The sequence below is a fragment of the Pelodiscus sinensis genome, chromosome 3 (assembly GCF_052426305.1).
Source record: "Pelodiscus sinensis isolate ZL-2025 chromosome 3, ASM5242630v1, whole genome shotgun sequence".
In the NCBI taxonomy this organism is placed as follows: Eukaryota; Metazoa; Chordata; order Testudines; family Trionychidae; genus Pelodiscus; species Pelodiscus sinensis.
Window position 1 is genome coordinate 148,198,581 of NC_143054.1, and position 15,164 is coordinate 148,213,744.

At 42.8% G+C, this 15,164-nt stretch overlaps 2 protein-coding genes across 2 annotated transcripts in view; one reads left to right on the forward strand and one right to left on the reverse strand.

The window, feature by feature from the left end:
- The window catches only part of RCOR3 (REST corepressor 3), a 460,088-nt gene that overhangs the window by 323,177 nt on the left and 121,747 nt on the right, over positions 1-15,164 (forward strand). The gene's annotated exons all lie outside the window — the stretch shown is intronic.
- KCNH1 (potassium voltage-gated channel subfamily H member 1) overlaps positions 1-15,164 on the reverse strand; it is a 269,858-nt gene that overhangs the window by 251,040 nt on the left and 3,654 nt on the right. Inside the window, exon 2 of the mRNA XM_075925116.2 lies at positions 180-303. Within this exon, the coding sequence (XP_075781231.1) occupies positions 180-303 (124 nt within the window). The remainder of the gene's footprint in view (positions 1-179; positions 304-15,164) is intronic.

Sequence of the window (15,164 nt, forward strand, 5' to 3'; positions counted from 1 at the left end):
GTGAAACAGGGCCCAGACAAAAACTGTCCCTGTTAAATTGTGTCCTATTTCACCTGCAAAGCATAATTGACAGATGCATCCTAAGGAAATTAAAGAGAAAAATGAAACAAACAGATATTTTTTCCTCAAGAGACAACACAACACATTATTTAACAGAAAATAAATCTGCAATCAAATACCTGCAGGTGCTGCTTTTTTGCATAACTTCTGCTCTGTGGTATCCTGACAGCTTGCAAAATCCATCATTGCTGTATACAATGGGCCAATCCACTATCTGGGCATTACCCAAGACAAAATTAGTATCTGTTTGAAAGAACACAGGAGGTTAGACAGTTAGATAGCTCTGTGACTGCTATCTATATTTATTTGTTTGGGGCCCAATACCACACACTTTACTCACATACCATTCCTACTGGAGTCAACAAGATTATTTGTGGATTGCATTCTCTTTACTGGCATAAAGCCTCAGTGATGGAACTTTGTGCAGGTAAAATAATATAGTTGAATCCCATCCTCAATCCAGGGCTATGGGATTACAACACTGATGCTCTTCCCCTGCTGTCTCTCCCTCCCCATTCATCAATCCAGCCTCATCCACTGGATTAGTGGCCAAGACTTCTGTGCAACACCTGTGTGGCATGTACTCTGAATTTGGATTCAGTAGCCCTTCTGATTGCCTATACCATTTGCTGTTGTTGGTGCTGACCTATCTGGGACTGATGCAAACACCCTTTTCCATGGCAGAGAGAGCCCAGAGCCTCACTAGCAGATGGAACATGATCTTCAAGGGGAGGCCTTTTGCTGGGCATCCATGCCAGGGTGAATTTCACCCAGCACAAATATAGTGAGCAGAAATTCAAGCCTTACTAGATCTCTGGACACTGCTTTTGTATAACTGATGTATCATTTAAATAATTAGCAATTGACTGCTGTACATATGGCCAGATTCTCCACTGCCTTGGACATTGCACAGTCAGACACATCTGCACGAAGTGAGATCAAAAACACTGCCCCGCTCATTCATGCAGAGAATAGTCTAATTTGTTATAATTGTAGTACTGTACTGACTTCCTGCAAGTATCAGTGGTGACACAGGGGAAGAATTTAAGCACACAATTAAAAAGGGTTAGAATTTAAGCACACAATTAAAAAGGGTTATCTGTAAATTCTCCATATTTGTATTTAAAGCACACTCTGGCCAATAAAGTATTTATGGCTGTCAATGATTCTCAAAAGTGAAAGACTAACATCAATTTAACTATGAATTGGAGGAGGGATTTTTTTCCTTTTCAAAATTCATAATGTGTTTAAACAAAAAGCCTTATTTATCTACCTACTTTTATTGCCCAAATCTACTTGCAATAGGAGAAATATCTTTATACACACTTGAGAGCAAAATAAACTGGTAATATAGCAGCAGGACATTTTAACTGCTTTGTTTCTCACAACCATTTTAAATACCACGATTTTTCTTAGTCAAAGCAGCTTGTTCTACAAGCAATACATGTATTTCACCCCTTATGAATCGCTGAAATAAGTTGTTTCTTCTCTTTGCCTGAATAAAGTACTTCTGAGGGGATTTTTTGGCTGTGAACACTGCACTGTATCTTCTCAGGATACATTTTTAAATCGATCAGGAAACATAAAAAGCAACTGTGAAATATGCAAATATGAAAGTTAGGTCATCTTTTGTCCCAGCATCAATGATTTTGATGACTTCGCCCATTCATTGTAGTTTAACTGTCAGCTTCCCTTCCAAAAAAGGGGCATTCTACTCCCAGCTCTGTGTAATTTACTCTAAAAGACAGAGCCGGGGTTCCCCCACACCTTACCCCAAAGTGGATGTTGACCCTGCTGCTTCAGAGCCAAATATTCATAGCAAGTTAACCAGGGCTATTTTTTCAGCAAAAACTGGATATGCTCTTAGGACTAACGCAAAAGGCAAAGCCTCGGAGTTCTAATATGGCAACTGAAATTCTGTTCTGCTAAATGAACTAAGAGCCTGATGCTGCTGGCCCTTAAATATAGTCCCTGACAAACTAGAAGTCTGCTTTACCACCAAACCCCTCACCCAAGGCACCATTACCCCAAATGGAAGCAGGTCATTTACACTGAAGAGCCCCCAGGCATTATTTTAGACAAAAAGGACTTGTTTGAAGTGGCCTGCCCTCACTTTTTCCACTCACTGGGCCTACTGCAGAGTTTTAACAACAGTCAGGTGTCTTCAGTAAGGTGCTGACCAGCTGGAAAAATGAGACCTACTGTATACTCCATTGGACACTCCCATTCCTGTTGCTTTATTTGCTTCATCCTTTGCTGCTAGAGACAGTCAGACACATGCTTCACCCCCTTTACCTGCAAGAGTAGCATAGCCCGCATAGGCATCAGTGGGAACAATGCATGGGTCCCAAGAAGAAAACCGCTCCTGTGGTGGGTTCTCTTTGCGCTCGGTCTCCAATTTTGATTATAAAACTCAGTCCCATATTTGAACCTCCTGGAGATCTTTTAGAGATCTTTTAGAGTTTACACTCTTAGAGGCTCCATCTAATTTATGGGGTGGCTCTTCCCATGCATCTGAGCACATCACTGGACTCTAGAGAAGTTCTAGAACTAGAGACCTGAATTTCTCTCTCTGTTAGGTATTTCTATGCCAATTTTTGTCATATCTCAGTGCTTCCTAGTCACAATGCCTGTATTACACAGGAGGAGCTAAGAGACTTGCCCAAGGTCACTCAGAAAGTCAGTGATGCAACAGGTCTACCAAGTCCCGAGTCAGCATCAGAACCACGGGATAATCCTTCCTTTCCTTAGCCAGTTCTATTTCCCTACTCCATTAGTGTTCATGGGACAAGAAATCGCCTGTTGGTGAAGAGCCCACACAAAGCCTGAACACCACAGAAACCGCATTGTGGGGATATGGGCCATGCAAGGAGTACTTGGAGCCTCACATGCACCAGGAAGGTCAGCTGTGCACTGGCTATAGATGTGGGGGTGCAGAAGGAGAGCTGAAAGAAGATTGCTCACAGGGCTACTGGCTATTTGCCTCTGTGAAACCAGTGGCCAGAAAGGATGGTGCAGGCAGCAGCAGGCAAAGCTGCACCACAGTTCCTTCTCACTAGCTCGGGAGAAGGGTTCCATCCCACCAAAACCTGCTTCCTTCCCCATACACAGCCCATGGGCTGATGTATTTCATCCTCATAAGAGAGGGCAGAGTTTCACAGAAAAATATTACACTTCTCTGCTTTCTACTGTACAGCCCACCTCGCCCCATCTTTCTGATCAATAGCCCCCAGGCAGAAGGCCTGAGTTCAGCTAACATCCCCAATGCTACAGTCACTGCTCAGTTGTACTGATTTGACTTTACATTTCCAAGAGGCTGCTGACAAGACACTGTTTTGAAACAGCTAGTAATCAGGTAAGCAGTCTCTCCTTCACATAAGAGGATATCATACATCATCTTTCCCTTCCTGCCTACAGGGGCACATGTCTTGGAGGCAGTGGAACGGCTGTATGGCTGCCATATGACAGGAAGGAGAGACTCTGTGGTAGACCCATATGCACCACATTACAGCTTCTTAGGGACTTCCAAGAGGGCATGTGAGGCCTGGAAAAGAACAGGTAAGAGGAAGAATGTGATCAGACAAAAAAACAGGTCACGCCTCTTCATAGAAGGTGTGTAAAAATACTGACAGAGCTGTTGAAGTCCTGAGGCGACAGTAGTGGCCTAGGGGCAGCTCTTTGTGAGGCTTCCTTCCCCACCCCACAAGGAGATCACCAAAACTGGTTCCTTGAGCTGCCCCTGGAGATAAGATTTACCTCCATTATGTGGATTTTGACACCATTTCCAGACATGAATAGACAGCCAAGGACATGTATTACACCCAAAGTTCTAGCCCAAATTGATCACAATGTTTGTGAAATGGAGCTCTCAAATCCAAAGAAGTCGGGACCCCCATTCTTCAGTCTGGTTGAGGAGCACTCACTATGAGGCAGGACTTGACAGCAAAGATGCCCCCACACCCAGTCCTGAAGCTGGATGGGCAACGAGCCAATGCACAGCGTATTAGAGTGGCTCATTTCTGCCAGTTCCCCCCCAAGGAACCATTACTACAGCTGGACGAAGGGTTGCCAACCCACACCTATGCCAATGACCATCAGGGGAGGAATCTCTATGCCTCGGGTGGGGATGGCAAAGAATACTCCACTGACTACTTAAGTTGTGCTTAGGACTGTTCTGCACTGGGGTCTCGGAGAAGGGGTGTAAAACATATCGGTGAATAAAATCCAGATGTTACCACAATGTTAATTTGGCCACATAGCATACCTTACACATCACTCCAATGGCCGAGAGGGGCTGTGCAGCAGCAGCAGCTGGCTGAATGAGAATGCCCTGGCACAGCATAGGTTATAAGACCTGCTAACACTACCTCCAAAAGGATGGAGCCAGGAGCCCTATGGGGATTCTAGTTGGAGCTAGAAGTCATAGGCAGTCTGGAATATCCTAAATCCCAAATACGGAAGAATCCCAAGCACTGTTACAACCTGGGCACTGACTGGCTAAGTAGCAGTTCAGCAGAAAAGAACCTGGGGATTACAGTGGATGAGAAGCTGAACATGAGTCAACAGTGTGCCCTTGTAGCCAAGAAGGCTAATGACATATTAGGGTACATTAGGAGGAGCATTGCCAGCAGATCTAGAGAAGTGATTATTCCCCTTTATTTGGCACTGGTGAGGCCACATCTGAAGTATTGCATCCAGTTCTGGGGCCCCCACCACAGAAAGGATGTGGACTCATTGGAGAGGGTCCAGTAGAGGGCAACCAAAATGATTAGGGAGCTGGAACACATGATCTACGAGGCAAGACTAAAGGATTTGGGCTTATTTAGTCTGAAAAGGAGAAGAGTGAGGGGGAATTTGATAGCAGCCTTCACCTTCATGGTGGTTCCAAAGAGGATGGAGAGAGGCTGTTCATAGTAGTGATGGATGGCAGAACAAGGAGCAATGGGCTCAAGTTACAGTGGGGGTGGTCAAGCTTGAATATTAGGAAAAACTATTTCCCTAGGAGGGTGGTGAAGCACTGGAATGGGTTACCTAAGGAGTTGGTGGAATCTCCATCCCTAGAGGTTTTTAAGTCTCAGCTTGACAAAGCCCTGGCTGGGATGATTTAGTTGGTGTTGGTCCTGCCTTGGGAAGGAGGCTGGACTCGATGACCTCCTGGGGTCTCTCCCAGCTCTATGATTCTACTTCAAAATACAGAATGCAACACACCATCTCACCCTTGTTACTATGACAATTGTCTATAGGTTTTCTGTAGAGGCTTAACACAGATGTTCAGTGCTAAAAGCATAGGCCTTTACAATTCAGATAAAAGAGTAACTCTCTTTGCTGAGTTCTTACCCCATCTCCAGACATAGCACATTTAACTCATCTAGTGCTACATTAGTTAGATGAGTATTGAACTACACATCACAGCTAATGACAGAGTACAACATGGTTTGGAGTGTTATGGAGGCCAAAGCATAAGTGGGTACAAAAAAGAACTAGATTTGTTCATTTGTTTATCCATCAATGGCTATTGGCCAAGATGGTCAGGAATGCAATCCCACGCTTTAGGTGTCTGTAAACCACCGACAGCCACAAGCTGGGGCTGGATGACAAGGGATGGATCACTCAATGAAATTGCCAGGTCTGTTACTTCAGAGGAAATTATCTGCCACTGTCAGAAGACACGATACAGTACTGGGCTAGACAAAAAATTGGTCTGACCCAGTATAGCATAATGTTCCAATGTTTTCATGTCACTGAAATAGGCATATCCAACTACTAAATGCTACCCCTTCCTTGCTGAAATTAATAAGAGGTCCTGTGGGGGGAAATAGTATATAACTATCATGTAATTAACCATGCCAAAAAGCATAAAAGAAGTAAGTTTAGGTTTGCCAAGCAACCTAAGGTCTGGCATTTCCAAATTTATAGAGCATTTGACTCTGCAACCTCAAGATTTTTTTAAATATATGATTTTTTTGTTTTAATTTTTGATAGTGAATATTTATAGATATACTTATAAATATCTCTCTCAAAATTTCTACAGAGACTTTACACTCAGAGTTTGCATTAGTGATTTTCATAGATCAGTTATTTACCTGATCATTTTAATTCAGGCTTATCACCAAATTGTGCAGATTTTTATTCTCAGCGTTGTTAATCAGGAGTAACTGTCAAGGTCAATAAGTATATATTGGTTTAAAAACAAATTTGATATCCAAATAAGGCCCAACATCTAGACAACTTTGTAAGGAAATTCATTTTCTGAAAAGAATTCAAAGAATGTATGTAACTATTTCTTTGAGTGCAGGTGGTTTAGGGCCTAAATTTTAGGTGCAGATTAGAGAGATATAGAAATATAGTACTCTCTTATAAATATTTCCAACTATTCGCTATCAAAAATGAAGTGCAGATAAATGGGGGAGTCACCCACTGATTATGAAAAAGTAGTGCCATACTGAACCCTCAATAAAATATTAATCTGTTCAAATGAAAAACAACTTATATTTTAGCTAGGTATCAGTATAGCAAAGTTAAGCCAATGGGATAACTTGCCACTCTCACATCCATGCTTTTTCACTCAGGCCAATAGAGTTACATGGATGCACACATTGACTTATTTCTACTGGGCTTATTTCTTGGGTGGGGACAGGCTGATATTTAATCATTGTATTAAGTCACCTGATTTACCATGTAAAAATGAATTTTCTGTGCTGAATAAATGAAATTCATGGCCATTATATGCAAGTTCTCAATATTCTACCTCTGTGTAATTTCATATACAGCCTGGTTCGACTGTTCAAAACATATTACATGCAAATGGCCATATTTGGGGTTTTGTTGGTATTAAGGTAGTAAAATACACACATTAATGAGACAAAAAGGATATAAAGACTACAATTGTTAGGGCATGAACAAAGCTTCAGTGAAGGACACACATTTTAATGCTGCGTTCTAAGCCTATTATTTGCACATAGAGCATGGAACATAGATAGGCTGAAAAAAGAATCTTAGAAGATGCATTTCATCATACTTACCACAAAAAATAAAGGCGACACTAACTAAAATAACTGCAAATGACTCCATTTGAACAATTACACAAAATGAAAGCTACTTTCAGCCAGCAGTTCACACAGAGATTAATAGTTCCATGCCAACATTTGTTATTTTACATTGCTATAGTAAACATTTAACAATAGGTCTCTACCACCAGAAGAGTTCCAATGGCAAAGAGCAATACAACCCACCAGCAGTAATAACCTTAGCACTTTTGATGATTACATATCCTTACAAAGATAGTCAAATATCAAATCCAATCTACAAAATATTTTTAAGAAAAAACCCTTTCAACAAGACTTTTTCCCACTTTGTAAATTAACAGAAATTGGTACAGAACAATGGAGAAATAATGGCTGAAATGAACAGAATGCATGGAAGCTGTCATGTGTATATTGTACATAGAGTCATTCTGTACCTGTCTGTCTATGAGACAATGTCCAGACTGAAAGTTAAAAGAAAAGAAAGCATGTTAAAGCAGATGTGGCATCTAGAATGAAGTAACTTTCTGAAATCAAAGTTATCAGTCAATAAAATTAATGGTGAAACTTCACCCTATACAAAGTTGCAAAAGTGATATAATGTATTATTTTTTTAAGATAATGTTTAACAGTTAGACTTCACGTAATTATTTTTCCATTCTGTTCTTAAAAAGCAACTCCGGGAAGAGCCTATTTTGGGGTACATTAGTTATACAGGTCTTCTGACATTTTACAATAAGCCACTTGATTTACTGAGATTTTCAGCCATCAAGAGCTTTAAAAGCCTTTGACTAGACCTAATTTTATGCAGAGTCTTAACCGTATGTATTACAAAGATTCATTAAATTCTCTAGCAAACAGGTTTCATTAAGATTTGTTTTATGATCTTGTTCTAGGGTATAATATAAAGATGGATTTTTTAGTTGAATTATTATTGTGGAACTTTGGGGATTTACAGAATATTACTTTTAAAATACATATCTACCATCCTTATGGTTTATTCTTATTAGATCAGGTCATACATTTCCAAACATTATCCAAAATAGAAGCTTTTAGCTTAGTAATAACTAGTGAGGAAAAATGTTGCTCATATTGGGCAAAAATGGGATAGCATTCGCTTAGTAAAGAAGAAAGTTATATTGCAAACCCTGGGTCTGTACTGCTCCCAATTAAGTTAATAAGAGTTTTGCCACTGATTTGAAAAGAAGCAAGATGAGGCAAGGAGAAAAAACATTGTTTCTTCACATTAGCCCTAATTCAGCAAGATACATGAACATGTTATTTTAAGCAGCTGAGGAGTCCTGCTGAAGCCCAGGAGGAACTACTCACATGCCTAAATACCTTGATAAATCAGAGTCAATATAGGTGAGGGGTAGGTAATAATTTTTGGTGGGGGTCCACTCCAAGATTTTGGAAAGAGATCAAGGGCTGCACTTTTCTGTGGAGGAGGTGCAGGATCTAGGGTGGAGGTTTGGTGCAGAAGGGCACATGGGGTAAGGACTGGGGTGCAGGAGATGGTGTGAGGTCTGAGAGGGAGTTTGGGTGAAGGAGTGGGTTGTGACCTGGGTCAGGGGATTGGGGTGTAGGGAGGGAGTATGGGTGCAGGAGAGGATTCTGGCCTGGGGGAGCGGTGTGAGAGGGGGTACAGGGTCTGGGAGGGAATTGTGACATGGGGCAAGGGAGTGCAGAGGGTTTGGATGGTGACCTGGGGGAGGGAGTTGGGAGGAGGATGCCAGAGGCAGGCTCTGGCTGGGAGGCGCTTACCTAAGTATCTCCTGGCCTGCAGCACCCCCAAGCCTAGATGGCTTAAAACTGCAAGCTGTTCCCTCCATGTGGCTCTCAGCAACCGAGGTGGAGAGGCTTGCCCTGCCCCTCCTCCTCCAAGGCCAATTTCTCAATTCCTATTGGCTGGTTGTTTCTGGCCAATAGGAGCTGAGGATTGGGCTGGGGGTGGGGAGATCACACAAAGCCTCCCCCTCCTTCCAAAGCAAAGAGGCACATGGAGCAGACCTGCACTTAAAACAGTGGCTTCTGTGTGCCTGAGGGTCCTGGCAGGTGAGTCCGCAGGCCAAGTCCAGTGGCTTGCTGGGTTGCATCTGGCCCATGAGAGACATCTTACCCACCCCTGCCATAGGCCCAACCTAAAGACTCTACCCACGCAAAAAATTCCCATTAGATGGAATCTTGTCCACTGCCTTGCAGAATTGGGTGCTTAAACAATGCCAATTTTATGCGTTTGCCTTTAATTAATGGGCCGTAAGTCAGTCTATATATCAGATGCCTACTTTGTTTAGATGAAATTTACTTTGCCTTATGCAGGTGAAGTGCCAGGGACTGGAGGAAGATAAAATTCACTTCCCAGCCAACAGTTCTTCACAGATGTCACTGCAATTTATGAGGTGAAATAGCAGCCTTCTCTGTCATTTCTTCAGCATGGTAGGCCCCAGCAGCCACATAATTGAAGACTTCACAGTCCCCAGTGTCACCTCTGCGTTAGCCTATGTGGGGTTAACATAGACACACACCTCTGAAACCAATGGAGTTACAGTGTCTTAAATCAGTATAAAGGAGGGGAAAAACAAGTTGTGTGTGTCTGCTCCAGCTTTCCTATTAGTCCCCCTAGGGGCTTTAACTGGCATAGATGTTCCTCAACAGAAATGCCACAATAAAGTCATTACCTGCTGCCACTTGCAACACCCGTTTAAAGGTTAACTTTGTTCATTTCAGCAATTTGTGTATTAGTGATACTGAACTGCATGGCAGTACGCAGCCAAAACTCAGTTTAAATTCTCAAAATACAGCTTAAAGGGCACAAAGCCTATGTGCCAACCCAGTAGGTGACATTCAGTCTGTGCAGTAATTGTTGGGAAACATTGCAGATTATCAAAATCAGAGGGTTACGTCTACACTAGCCCCCTAATTCGAACTATGGAGGCTAATGAGGGTCACCAAAATTGTTAATGAAGTGCGGGATTTAAATATCCTGCGCTTGATTAGCATATTCCTGGCTGGTCGCCATTTTGGAAACTGACTAGCCCTAAATAACTGCCTGCATCTACACGCAGCAGAGAAGCGGGATTCCTAGATAAACCCCTTAGTTCGAATTAACTGTTGCTCCTCATGGAATGAGGTTTAACAGTTAATTCGAACTAAGGGGTTTATCTCAGAATCCCGCTTTCTCTGCCGTGTGTAGACACGGGCAGTTACTTCAGGCTAGTCAATTTCCAAAATGGCGACCGGCTGGGAATATGCTAATCAAGCACGGGATATTTAAATCCTGTGCTTCATTAGCAATTTCAGTCGCCCTCATTAGCCTCCCTAGTTCGAACTGGGGGCTAATGTAGATGTACCCTGAATGAGTAGAAACAGACACATGATAAATAAGAAATCAAATGCAATGAACCCCAAGGTATACTTCGCTCATTTATTTTGAAAACCACCAGTTACTTTAATTTATGCAAGAATAAATAAGGGAAGGAGAGTGGATCTGCACTTATTATACTCTGGTCAGCCGAAGAAGTGAGTTTTGCCCACAAAAGCTCATGATACTATCTATGTATTTTGTTTGTCTTTAAAGTGCTACTAGACTATTTGCTGTTTTTTAAGTTTTTGCTGTTACAGACTAACTCGGCTACCCTATGAAGTTCTTAATTTATGAAAACACCTATTAATGCTGTAATTATTTATCCATATTTATCCAGGTTGAAGCGCCTTATAGGAGCCCCAGTCATGGGTCAGGACCTGATGGTGCCAGGCACTGTACAAACAGTAAAAAAGGACAGTCCCTGCCCCAAAGATTTTATCAGCTAAGTAAATATTACATAGTATAGAAATTATCTGTATAACTTGTAAAAGTAACTCTTAATAAAGTGATATGAAAAAGTAGCCTTCTACTGCTAAAGCCATGTTATCAAGTTAAGATCTTGTTTCTGGTTCTCTATGACATGAAAAACAATTTAGAACTTTAGAAATCCAATTAGTTTTTCCACTCTTTATTCTGCTTCTGGTTGCATTTCTCTCTGATTGAGAAGGATATAGCCTGGCCAGTTTCATTTTGTATCTTGCTAGTTAACTTCTCTTACAGGCCTCATGTTCTGGCACAATGTAGCAACACCTGGCGTGCAGGCTGTAAAGCAGAATACTTGTTTGATTTCTTTTTCTCTAAACTATTTCCATTGGAATTAATGTTACAATCATGGAAACAATTCTGTCATTCAGGATTCATAAGAATTTTTTTTTTTAATTAAAAAATGTAAGTGTAGGACCGAATTTTATTGGGCACTGTACTATTAAATCTTTTCAGACAAGAGGCGTGAGACCATTTCTGGGTGGGGAAGTTGTGAGACTTGTCTGATTCACAATGTGAGACTTAGCGCTGCACCCTTCAAAGAGAATCCACATGGGTTATTTAAGTCAGCAGGATCCGACTCACCATATCCCTTAGCAGGGTTGATCTTCTCCATGTTCTGCAGTGTCAAGGAAAAAACCCTATTCTGTTATCAACAGGGCTGGTTCTCTCTTCCACAGATAGCCCAGAATTCAAGTTTCTGTAGAAGGATCTTCCTGAGAGGAGCCTCACTCTCTTCCTTCAAAGGATAAAGGGTTTGCCCTTAATTCTGATCAGTACTCAGTGATCAAAACACATCAAAGGGGAACCATAGATATGGCCAAATTCAGAGGCCCTTTACTTCCAAATCTGCTCTTCTCCCTTTCAGGTTCCCTTATTATTCAGCTCCCTTTAAAGCAATGGTACTATGGACTCTCCCTGGCCTGGCCATGGGAGGTGGGCACCACAGAAGAAATATGAGAGCCCCAGCTTTAATTATTATTTCCAGAAAATTTTCCTAAAGAGCACAAGATGTTTGTCCCAGGCCCCACCTCTGTCCTCCTCTATTCAGACTCTGCCCCCTTGCTCCAAGTGAACCCTGTACATACAGAGCATCCTCTCTGAGGTTCAGAGACGGATGGGAAAGAGGATGGGGGAGGGAAACGATGCCATAGAAGTGACTGAACTACCCTTCAGCACAGGACTAGGGAGAGCCATAAATAAAGAGTCTCCTGCATCTGTGAATCTTAGGATATGTCTAGACTGCATCCCTCTGTCGGCAGAGGGATGCAGATTAGGCAGGTCGACATTGCAAATGAGGCGGGGATTTAAATAGCCTGTGCTTAATTTGAATAAAATATGGCACCCGTTTTTGCCGACTCAGCACTTTGTCAGCAAAAAGTGGCAGTCTAGAGAGGGATCTGTCGAGAAAGAAAGCCTTTTTTGACAGATCCCTTATGCCTCCTGCAAGGAGGTTTACAGGATCTGTTGAAAAAGGCTTTCTTTCTCGACAGATCCCCCTCTAGACTGCCACTTTTTGCTGACAAAGTGCTGAGTCTGCAAAACGCGGCAGCCATTTTTATGCAAATTAGGCACAGGATATTTAAATCCCCGCCTCATTTGCAATGTCGATCTGCCTAATCTGCATCCCTCTGCTGACAGAGGGATGCAGTCTAGACATACCCTTAGAGCCGTGGTCCCCAACACGGTGCCCGTGGGCGCCATGGCGCCCGCGGGGGTATTTGCATACGCCCGCCAGGTGCTCGGGGCTGGCCTGGCCCCAGGCACATGGCACGGCGCTTGCAGGGGGGAGGGGGGGAAGCACCGGCCCCGGGCGCGCGGCTATGGGGGGGCGCCCCGGCCCCTGGCGCGCGGCTATGGGGGGGCGCCCCCGGGCGCGCAAGTGTCCCCACACCCTGGCGCCCGGTGGGCGAACGGCCACGCCCCCTCAAAAGGTTGGGGACCACTGCCTTAGAGAGACTATACAGGGCCAAGCTATTTTCTCTTGCTTTCCTGCACTGTACCTCAAAAAAGGTCTGTGCAGACCAAAAACCACGGACACAGGAAGCAGGGATCAGTGGTACTGGCAGTATCCCCGGGTTTTGCACCAAGCTTCCCAACACTTTGGGGCTGGCACCACTATCAACCCATTACTGGCTTCGCCTCAAACTGTTCTCCACAGGGTCCTGCTAGGTCTCTGGGGTCCCGCTGGCAATGTTCCCTGTAAGCTGTGCACTTGTGCGGCCACTCAGCAGAGATTCAAATGTCATACAGCTGATTAGCTGAGTGACTACAGCTAAGTTTTTTTTGTTTCTACTGCTGCACATTAACACATGCCTCAGTGCACACAAACATTTATTCTGCACATGGATGAAATCCAATAGTAATTAGACTATAGGGCTTGAGTCTGCAGCTTTTACAAGGCAAAACTTCCTCTAACCTCAATGAGAATTTTGCCTCAGTAAGGACTACAAAACTCAGGCCTGAATTTCTGTAAACTTAAAGGATTTTTCAGTAGATTATTGATAAATCATTTAAATATCTAGGGCTGCGAGGTGTCTGGTATTGACCGGGACAGTCCGGTATTTTCGCCTCCTGTCTGGAAAAAAAAATTCAGACAATACCGGACACCGAAAATGATTCTTTCCCAGCCAGGAGGCGAAAATCCCGGATGCTTACCATGTTCCGCAGGGGAGCTGTCTGGCCCGGAGCAAGGAGACAAGATGGCAGATGGCTGCCGGCAGCTTGTTAGGGCCAAAAAGCCTCAAAAGCATTTCTTAAAGGGGGCATACTGGGTTTTTGTTTGTTTGTTTGTTTGTTTTGTTTTTTGCTTAACAACTCTTGGGGTCTTTTTTTTTTTTCTTCCCCTCAATGGAATTTTTTCCCTGGTGGGTTTTTTTTTTGGGGGGGGAGGTGTTCAGTATTTTTGGTTAAACCATCTGGCAACCCTAAAAATATCATTTTGTAAAAATTAGTTCCTTGTAACATACTGCACCATTTGAATGGAGTGCATTGGCTGCAGACCAAGATGATAGCTGTGAAACTGTTATAGCATGTTGTATACCATAGGGACATTGTGTTACCTCCGGAACAACATGAATATCCATCAGAAGCCTAGTGAGTCCTTCCACACTGAACTATTTTACAGCATAGGCAATTTTCCACCCCACAGGGTGCTCCAGCCTTGTTAGCTTTTCCACTTCTTCAAAACAAAACAAAAAAACCCAACAACCCACTTTTGGCCACCAAGCCTGACTAGACCCTATGCACAACATTTTTCTAAATATATGTGGGTATAGTTCACAGATATTGTTTTAAAATACTAAATGTAAGACAAGCTGTTCACAAGAATTGTAAACAATGTATGTATGGGGAGGTACATGCCTATGCCATCTCAGGAGCAATTCGGGAAGGGATTCTTCCTTGCTCCATTATGAGAGAAGTGGTTTACAATAGCTCTTTAAATGTTAATTTCTCCTTCACTCTGGCTCAGCCTCTGGTTGGCATGTAGAGAAGAAGGCCCGTTATTCCCCATCTCTCTGCTTTTGTCAGCCAACTATTACACAGGGCTGTGGAGCCAACAGTGACCCTATAGACCTGCTCTCTCTCTCCTGCATCAGGGTGGCAGTTCAGGCACACCACACATGGCAGTGGGGAGGTGCTTGAACTGCTCAAGACCTAAAATCACTGCATATTGGAATGACAGTATTCCTTCAGGAGACACAACAGAGACATGAGTAAAATACTGTAAGAATGAAAAGATCTGAACATGCATGCACAGTGAACTTAAAGCCACCAGTTCTTCCAAGCACATATATTCCCTTTATGAGCTATACTTGGCAAGGAGACATGTCAGCTTTCAAATTTTACCTTTCATATGAAATGCTGTACATAGAATTACATTTTAAACTAATAATGAAATGGCATAATTAGCTGTGTGTTTTGATTATTGCTCCCAATAAATGGTTGAAGCTAATTGCTTTATTATTGCTATCTAGTCTCATTTAAGTAACCAGCTTCTCTAGGTCTCTAAAAAGAGAGTACAAGTGTAGTCCTCGATTAATTTGTATCTCAGATATAAACAGACTGGAATCCTTTCTACTCCCCCCTCACAGCAAGGTCCATATGCATCACAGAATTAGTCATAGAATTAACATTAATGCTAAGTCCTCCACATTTCAGTGGGAGAATAGACTTAAGAGCATGCATTTGTGTACGTTTATCCATTCAATACAGTAAACTTCCGATAATCCGGC